Here is a 10000-nt window from a genome sequence, read left to right as displayed (position 1 = left end):
TTTAAATTTCTGCACCTTTAATTAAATTTTTTGGAGTCAAACTGTGATTTCAGCACCATCTTTAGTCTTAAATGAATAGACTGAGGACGACCTTCAGAGGACCCACCCCCCCTCCCGCCTCACAGTGGAAGTGGCATATACAGTAATCGTCAGGGGGGGTTGCTTGGGACGGGAACACAAATAGCATTTGCAAATCTCCATTAAATCTATTGCCAAAAAAAATCATTAGGAATTCAGAATAAAGAACATTTGACAGAAAAACTACAAGAACAACAGAGCTGGATATTCAAACAGGCAGCAACCACAACAAGAAAGACACAAACACTGAAACGTGTTTTCTCGCGTAACAGCAACAACAAAAGGTAAATTGGAGCTCTATCTGCCTGAATCAAACCTGTCTGAATCGTTCTTTAAAAACATTTAATCACTTAAGAGAAGTTAAATGTAGTATGAGGTGTATTATACGGTGGCCGAGACCCGACGCTGCAAACAGAAACAAACCCTGCTGCAAATAAAATAAACGCTGCAAATACAATAAACGCTGCTGCAAATAAAAAAAAAACGACGCAAAGTCGGAAGTGAATTACTGGGGACTATTTTTGCTGATGCACCGGTGTTTTTTACGTGAGAGAAGTCCTTGACCACCACACACAGCTTCAACTTCACATTCATCCAAATAACTATTTTTACCCACGCTTTAGATTATTCTTGGCATTATTATTAATGATTAAAGCAACAAAAACAACAACACCGGTGTCCTCTCACATAAAAACACTGGTGCATCGGCAAAAATAGTCCCCGGTAACTCACTTCCGTTGTGGCTTTTTTATTTGCGTTGTTTTTTTTTATTTTATTTGCAGCTGCGTTTCTCTTTTGTTTGCAGCGTTTCTTTTATTTGCAGCGACATTTGTTTCTGTTTGCAGCGTTACTTTTATTTTCAGCAATAGCGGGTCTCGGCCACCGTAGTATTAGCCACAAAACTGGAAACACACACAAAAAAAACATGTTCACTTCAACGACTCAACTTCCCCTCTGAAGTCAAACCATAAACGTTTGCATTTGCAACAGAGAGAACTGCTTAGGCAAAGATGTTTTAGTACACATTAGTGTAATGGAGCATCAATTTCAGTCCTCGGGCCCCCGTCCTGCATGTGTTAGATGCTACGCTGATTCAGCACCGTGATACAAGGAGCTGTGTCATCAACAGACTTGCAGACCTGATGACGAGCTAATGAGGAGCATTAATTAGAATCAGGTGTGTTGATGCAAGGCAACGTCTAAAACATGCAGGAGGACTGAAACTGAGACACAATGCAACAGAAGATTATGCTCAATATGGGTTCAAAGAAGCCAAAGTGTTCAAAAGTGAGCGTTTTAAAAACAAACCAAAAGCACTTTCTGCCTCCACCTTACCGCGGCTGTTGGTCGCCAGATCAGCAACCTTCTGGAAGGCGTCCAGGAAAGCTGCAACCGCGACAACCGTTGCCCTGGAGATGCAACAGAGGAATCATTAGTTACAAAACTACTGTCAAAACAAAAATACATACAAAAAGTGCTTTTTTTAAATGATAATTGCAATTTTGGCAGAAATATGATTTCTGCCAATTAAACTGATGAAATTTGACTGCAAAATAAAAAAGTTCATCCTCATGCTGTTCAGCATTTTGATAGCAGCACGAGACATTTGGAGAGAAAGTTTCAAGAGTCTGATGTTAAAAATTAACCAGAAAACTCGACCGAAAATAGTTATTGACAAGGTTAAGGACGACGTCATGGAACATGGCTGTCAGCAGGAAAACCAACAGGTCTCTACAGTCTGCAGCGATTAGCCTTTAAATTGAGAGAAAAAAAACTAAGAAATCACAGGCAGAGTTTCAGTATTCAGTAAGTCGAGTCTCAAATGCCGAACAACACGACACAAACATGTTCTGTACCGATGCAGCACGAGAAACCATGTCTGTAATCAGCTCTGACTTCTACCCATTTCTGTCTCAGTCCAGAATCTCCAGCGCCCTGATAATGTCTTTACGGTGGCACCATTAATCTCTGCCAGCCACAGAAGGTTAATTAAGTTGTGCGTGTGTGTGTGACAGTGTGTGTGTGTGTGTGTGTGTGTGTAATGTTACTGCAGGGCCAGGCGTCGCTGGATGGTTAATGACTCGAAGGTGGAGGAGTAAATGTATGTGTGGTGGCATTTCCCCATGACGCAGTCACGTTTAAATGCACGTTTGTCACCGTTTGTGTGCATTTGTGTGTGTGTGTGTTACCTCAGTTGTGACTGTAGTTTGCCTGCCTTGCTGATAAAGTCGTCCCAGATGGGGTAACTCCCCTGAAATAAAGAAAAGGAAAGATATAAAATATGGAATTCACATCTCGGCAGTGTTTTTCAGACACAAATCGCAGTTTTAAAATCACTTAAAATGTTCAGGAGACTGGAGACATGGAGATATAATGAATGAATGCAAAACACCGGATCCTGCAGCGTGGGAGTGAGAGGGGCAGGGTAACGGCCCGGGCAGGCGAGGGAGAGATTTGTCCGTCAAGACTCCTCTCCCCGGCCCTGCCCTTCTCAACCTTTCCCTGACCCTGCACCTGGGACTTGCTGATTGGGCCGGAGCTTCGGGAGCTGCGTGCTGGCCTGCAGTCCCCACCCCAGGTCATCCTGTTGCTGCTTCCACCTGCCTGCTGTGCTGTTGACTAGGGGTGGGTATTGGGAAGGACCTCACGATACGATACGCATCACGATACTTGAGCCACGATACGATACACATCGCAATATCCCGATTATGCGATATCCCGATTATTATATTCTACATAGTTCACCGAAAAATTAAAAAATGCATTACACATCTTAAAATCCAAGTTGTATATATGTACATCAGATGATAGTGATGGATCTTAAAATCCAAGTTGTATATATGTACATCAGATGATAGCGATGGATCTTAAAATCCGAGTTGCACGTTCATCAGATTATAGTGACAATTCATGGGACAAACTGAGTCAAAACAATGTTTTATTATAACTATACAAGCTAAAGTTACAACATATTTGTATATGTTTTTCATATTGTTTACATCATATGAAATTAACATTAAATTTAGTATGAGGTTGCTTTAATTATGTGGCAAATGATAATAAACACAAGAAAGATGGGTACTAAAACCAAGGACAGGCACAGTCATCAGTCAGTATAGATATAAATCCATAAATAAATAAACCTCTGTCCATTATTTTTCATTTTTTAAGGACAGGCAATTGTGTTATATAAAAAATAAATTATAAAATGAAATAAAACCTGAAATAAAACCTGAGCTCAGTGCAGGGCCCTCCCAGGGTTGGTAGAGAGTGGCAATGCCCAGGACTGTCACTTAGGTAGGAGCACTGGGTGATATAATGGGAAAAAAATCGGGGATAAAAAATATTTAAAAAAAATAAAAAAAAATAAATAAAAAAATCGATATTCAAATTTTGAATATCGATATTGAATCAGCTGGAAAAGTATCGCGATATATTGCCATATCGATATTTTTGCCCACCCCTACTGTTGACGTCCCCGAACCCCAGTCTGGCCTTCGGCAGGAGGGTCTCCCCTTATGAGCCTGGTCCTGCTCAAGGTTTCTTCCCTCCTAAAGGGGAGTTTTCCTTGCCACTGTTTGGCTTAAGGTTTTTCTCCCACTAGGGGAGTTTTTACCTGCCATTGTTTATGTAATAACTGCTCGGGGGTCATGTTCTTGGTCTCTGGAAAGCGTCTAGAGACAACTTTTGTTGTATTAGACGCTATATAAATAAAATTGAATTGAATTGGAATATAAAATAAAAATAAACATTTCACGGTTCAGTTTTATCAACTCTTGTATAGGTCATTGCAACGTTTCCTTCACATTATTTGCCATTAGAGAGAAATGTGTGCACAATGGACGAGCAAACAGCTTCAGTTCAACCACTTTCTCTCTCCCAACTAGAAAAAGCAGCAGACGACTTGTAAAAAAGTTGACCCGTGCACTCCTCAAGCCCAAATCTATAAGAATTGGACCAGACGGTGAAACAGACAAGACAGCGGATCAATATGGCCGATCCATACGCCCCACCCACAACATCCTGTCCACAGGAAGCCCGAGGAGCACGTGAGGGCGAGCACACACGGCACGTGTGAAGAAGCAGGAGCCGGCTCGCTCTGCAGTGCGGCGCTGCTGCATGCGTGTCCAGAGGAGCTGCACGGAGGAAGCAGGAAAACTGCAGCCGGACAGACGCAGGGACATAAGACGCCCTTATAATGTCAGCAGGAGTCTCTCCTGATGCTCTCGGACTGGGTGGGGCTTTTTTCTGCCCTTTACTGCGGCATGTGGAGCATCTTTACTCACCGGACTCTCTGATCACACTGATGTCTCCATTCTTTTAGATCATAAAACCTTATTAGAAAGGAAAGTATTTGTCCAATCAAGATGTATATGGCATGTCCCATAGATGCCACATAGCTCTAATCAGAACCACTCAAAAATTGCCATTTAATCTTTTAATTAATGTAACTTGCCTAGTACACTGTTTAAAAAAATCCCCCCAAAATCTATTGATTGAGTCCCCTCTGTATAAAAACGTTCTTCCTGTGCCTTGGGTGGTGGGTGGTTGTCCACAGCTCAAGTTAAAGACAGAGTACGTGATTATTTCAAGAAGCATTCGTCTTATTATTGGCTGTAATTGTATTATTATAAATGTAATGAGATTAATATGAAAAGCATCTGTCACCTGTTGCAGGCTGCAACACCGAACTGACAACTACAGGACTGTCTCAGAAAATTAGAATATTGTGAAAACGTTTTTATTTTCTATAATGCAATTAAAAAAACTAAAATGTCATACATTCTGGATTCATTACAAATCAACTGAAATATTGCAAGCCTTTTATTATTTTAATATTGCTAATTATGATTTACAGTTTAAGATTAAGATTCCCAGAATATTATCATTTTTTGAGATAGGATATTTGAGTTTTCTTAAGCTGTAAGCCATGATCAGCAATATTAAAATAATAAAAGGCTTGCAATATTTCAGTTGATTTGTAATGAATCCAGAATGTATGACATTTTTTTTTTTTTGTAATAGCATTACAGAAAATCACAATATTCTAATTTTCTGAGACAGTCCTGTATTCACCGGCCTCTCTGCCAGTCAGGGAGACTTCCTGCTCGCTCCTGTGGTTGTCACATGCAAACAGCAAATTGGATTGGTGTAGGGAACAAGATGAACGGCAAAGAACACATCCAAAACCGTCGGATCAAGAGATAAACCCTTTGGGACTGCTACCGCCAAAACAAAAGAAGGAAAGAAAAAAAGATTTGATGAGACGAGAAGTAAAACTAGAGTTAAAAAAGGGCCGGATCCACAATTCTGATTCCAACTCATATCCGTCCGGCAGCACACGAGTCATTTTTACTTTGATTACAACACAGGGACTGTCGAGCTTTGTTAGATTGTCAAGCTCAATCCTCCGTTTCATTCGGCGTTCCTTTCCCTCTGCCCCCCACTCACTCCAATTATTGGTTTCCCTCCTAAACCAGCCAGACATTTCCTGCCAGGTACAACAGGTACAGGTTCAACAGCCACAGACATGGGGGGGGAGACGCAGCCAGGTGAGGACGGACGCATTGACTGGGTAGAAGGAATGCCAATCTGAAAACTGCTCCAACTGCTCCTAATCTTTTATTATTGCTCGGTCATGCAGAATAAGTGCTCTTTAATATCCTCGCGGAGATTCCTCAATGGTGACAATTCAGGGATCATGACAGACATTCTGTTAAGACAGGTGATCTGCCTTTTATCTTCTATCTCATATCACAGGTTTAGGTTGTTAGATGTCTTGTCACCAGGATAAAACATGATAAAAACCCAGACTCATATTTAGGCTTTGTGTCGATGTCGTACACTGAGACCGTCACACCCGCAGCCCGCTGTAGTTACCTGCCAGCTGCTTTATACGTTTGTATATTTGTACGTGAGGAAATTCAAATAAATAGTTGGCTACCTATTGAGCTAATAAGCAAAATGAGAGCAGAGTAGATGACTATGTTGTCATGAACTTTGGAACATTACAGCGTAATCAAATTGATTTCACTCAGACAGTTTGCGTACGGCTGACCGTTCTGGCCGTATACAGGTAACAGACATCAATTTTAGACGTTTCTATTGGTTAAAGGTATTATCCATGATTTTGGAGCCCCGCCCCCTCCCGTCAGCGCTCCGTCCAAAGCCACGCCCCCACAAACTTTGGGGAACGCGCATTTGCAGGAGTCGAGTTTTCCAGGACATTTTGGACAGCACATTTTCAACAAAACTACCCCATGTCTCATTCACCTGTAAGCGAGGCCGGTTTTAGGGGGGGCAGGGGTGGGCTGTGCCCAACCAAATGTGCATCCTGCCCACCGGCGTCTCTATCCGAGAGTGGAGAGCGGAGAGCGGATGGCGGTGCGCTGCAGGCTCTAGAGCCACGGCTACGCCGTAGCCTACGGCGTAGGCTACGGCGTAGCCCTACGGCATAGCTGTGGCAACAGAGCCTGCACGGCACTGCAGCGCTCCGCCAGCCGCCAGCCGCACCGGCGCTCTCCGCTATCGCCGGGATGGAGACGCCTCCATCCCCACGGACCCCCATACTGCTTCCGACCCGTCTGCTGTGGCTCTTCAGTGCGGCTGCACGTATCCCCGTGGGCTGCTGCTGCTGGGCAGAGAGTCCTGCAGTAGCAGCCCGGACCGCTCTGCTCCCCGCTCTCACACACAGCGGGGCCGAGCCACACTGGAAATAACTACATAATAACTACATACTGGGGGTCCGTGGCAGAAGGGAGGGAGGGAGGGGATTACACTGGGACACTAGTGAGCCCAGGAGGAACCGTGGGAAGTGGACACGGGGGGCTGGAAGCGAGTGCGCGCATGGGACAGGGGGGGGTGGGGGGGCGTGGGCGGCATGAAGGCATCTGATTGCTTCTTTCCCCCCCTGCCAAGTCTCTGGTCCTGGACCAATCCGCTTCATTCGGACCGAATGAAACGGATTGGTTAGAGTTTTTACATGATTTAAGCTGGGAGGGGGAGGAGGGGGCGGGGCTTAGAGGAGTTGCCACTTTCAAATCTTGCTAGCTCTCAAACATTGCATACTATAACTTTAAATTGGTAAAATCAACTCAATTTTACTAATATATTCCACCATCCATTTCAGCCCACTGATGTTTACCCAAAAGTAACACCTTGAGGATTTGATCAGGATTTTTTTTTTTTTCAGATCTTTGGATCTCGGTTCACAAATGTGAGGATTTGCTGCTGACTTGCATCATTGCGATATTCATGTCTTTGGATTTCAAACTTCAGGCCACAAGATGTTAGAGGATGTCATCTTTACCAGTGAACAATTATTAGATGAAGCTCTTAACCTCCAGCTGGATACAATGAGAACACCGAGAGCGAAAGATGTGCTGTCAGAACTGATAAACAAGCATTAAGTAAGGTGGTGTCATTCAGTTTGTAGCAGCAAAACTGAGTCCAATTTATCATCAACCGCAACACACAGTGACAGCTGTCGTTTCCACCAAACCAGCCATGACAAGCCGAGTGAAAACACCAACAGACCAACACTGAGGTGAAGACCAGCTGGTGAAGGAAGTGAGACCTTTAGAAACCAAACGCACACAATTTTAGACGTTTCTATTGGTTACATTGGTAAAATCACCTCAATTTTACCAATATATTCCACCATCCATTTCAGCCCACTGCACTGCAAAAACTCAAAATCTTACCAGGAATATTTGTCTTATTTCTAGTTAAAATGTCTCATTTTTAGTCAAAAAATCTTATTACACTTAAAACAAGAGTCATTACCAGAAAAATAACTTGTTATTTGACAATTTTCACCTGTTTAAAGTAAATTTTCACTTGAAATAAGTAGAAAAATCTGCAAGTGGGACAAGATTTATCAAAAAAATCTTGTTCCACTGGAAGATTTTTCTACTTATTTTAAGTGAAAATCTACTTGAAACAGGTGAAATTTTTTGTTTTTTCCAGTAATGAGTTAATGAGATTTTTTTGACTAAAAATGAGACATTTTAACTAGAAATAAGACAAATATTCTTATTAAGATTTTGAGTTTTTGCAGTGTGATGTTTGGGCAAAAGTAGACTTTCAAAATTTAATAACTGAAAGATTTGATCAGGATTTTTATTTATTTTTTTAATTCTTGCAAATGTTCCTGGCATCACCAGTGTTATGCAGCTTTAAGTCAGGGATCATTCCAGTATTGGAAGATAGAAACACACAATTCTCAGCATCATTTTCAAGTCCAAGATGCATTACGAGTGCCCCCTCCCTCGCTCGGCCCAGTACAGTATTGTGGATTTGGGAAAAGCGATAAAAGCCTGATCTCCGTCACTGCCCTCGGTGGGCATCGCCCCTTTCCTCCCCGTCGTCGTCGTCGGCAACACTTCCCTCTCTAGCAGAGCAGCTGATCTGGGTTCTCTCAGCCTCTTCTCTTTCAGAGTGATGCCCGGCGTTATCGCCTGGCAACTTGGTTACTATGGCAGCACTGGTGCTGCAGAGGGGCCTCACACAGAGAATGATTTGTGTGGATGGGAGGGTCTTGGGTGAGCATCCTCACCCAAACGCACACACACTGTCTCAGTCATCCATTTTTTGTTTCTCCTGCTCTCCATTTCAGCATTTATATATTTGTCCTCACTCTCCCCTGCCCCCCCATCCTCCTCTCCGTTCCCCCCCGCCGCAGACCTTTTTCCTAACGCGCAGACGTTTCTTAAATATAGCCACGTCTCATGACATCCCATCTCTGTCACCAGTGGAGGTGAGGGCAGGGTTGCTTCCTCCATCAGTCACTCAGGACAAATTGTCACCGTGGCAACAGCTGGAGGCAGCTGCAGCCGCCCGCCGGTCCTCCAGGAATCCACTGATCTGTTTGTTTGGCTCTGCGAGCAAACCGCCACATCAAGGTCTGCTGCTTTCCCGTTTAATTTCTATAAATCTCTGACATCTTTTCTCTCTCCTAAAAAAAGAAAATACAGACACGACTGAATCAATGCAGCAGATCAGACTCTGAATCCAGAAGGATATTCCTCTCCCTCAAACAGATCCACATCAACCCTGGAGCTGGGGACTTCGTGGGGGACTGGAGACCGTGCTGGTGCTCATGTTTGGTCTCGTCAGATGACGCCGCAGTTTCCTGTTCTCAGCTGGCAGGAGTGACCCGGTGGAGTCGTCTGCTGCTGTAACCCATCCTCCTCAAGGTTGGACGTGTTGTGGGTTCAGAGATTCTCTTCTGCAAACCTCGGTTGTAACGAGTGGTTATTTGAGTTACTGTTGCATTTCTATCAGCTGGAACCAGCCTGGCCGTTCTCCTCTGACATCTGGCATCAACATGCCCACAGAACTGCAGCTCACTGGATAGTTGCTCTTTTTCGGACCATTATCTATAAACAGTACTCGAGTTGTAAAAATAAAAATCAGGGGGGGATGGTGGATTTTATCATATGGGGACAGATAATTTGTGCTGATTACAAATAATATCATATATTACAAATAATAGCACTGACCAAAACACCTGCAGAAATACTGCAGGAATGACATAGCAGCAGTTAAATGCAGCCTTCTGTAAGCTTTAAATATCCACTGGGCTTACATCAAATACATCAAAACACAACAATAAAGAACAGTTTTCTGAACTTATCAATATGACTCTGTCCTTCACAGGATAAGTAACATGGATCACTGCAAAAACTCAAAATCTTAACAAGAATATTTGTCTTATTTCTAGTTAAAATGTCTCATTTTAGTAAAGAAATCTCATTACACTTAAAACAAGACTCATCATTGGAAAAAACAACAATTTTCACCTGTTTCAAGTAGATTTTCACTTAAAATAAGTAGAAAAATCTGCCAGTGGAATAAGATTTTTTTGCTTGTAATAAGAAGATAAATCTTGTCCCACTGGCAGATTTTTCTACTTATTTCA

The 10000-nt window shown here is 42.9% G+C and overlaps 1 protein-coding gene across 1 annotated transcript in view; it reads right to left on the bottom strand.

Moving 5' to 3' along the window:
- LOC133460843 (protein MTSS 1-like) overlaps nucleotides 1–10000 on the bottom strand; it is a 145361-nt gene that overhangs the window by 89574 nt on the left and 45787 nt on the right. Inside the window, exons 8-9 of the mRNA XM_061741606.1 lie at nucleotides 2268–2329; nucleotides 1414–1487 (exon numbers count right to left, since the gene is read on the bottom strand). Coding sequence (XP_061597590.1) covers nucleotides 1414–1487; nucleotides 2268–2329 — 136 coding nt within the window. The remainder of the gene's footprint in view (nucleotides 1–1413; nucleotides 1488–2267; nucleotides 2330–10000) is intronic.

The sequence above is a fragment of the Cololabis saira genome, chromosome 15 (genome assembly GCF_033807715.1).
Source record: "Cololabis saira isolate AMF1-May2022 chromosome 15, fColSai1.1, whole genome shotgun sequence".
NCBI lineage: Eukaryota > Metazoa > Chordata > Actinopteri > Beloniformes > Belonidae > Cololabis > Cololabis saira.
Note: the sequence above shows the minus strand (reverse complement) of the source record. Positions and strands in the feature narration are given on the sequence as shown.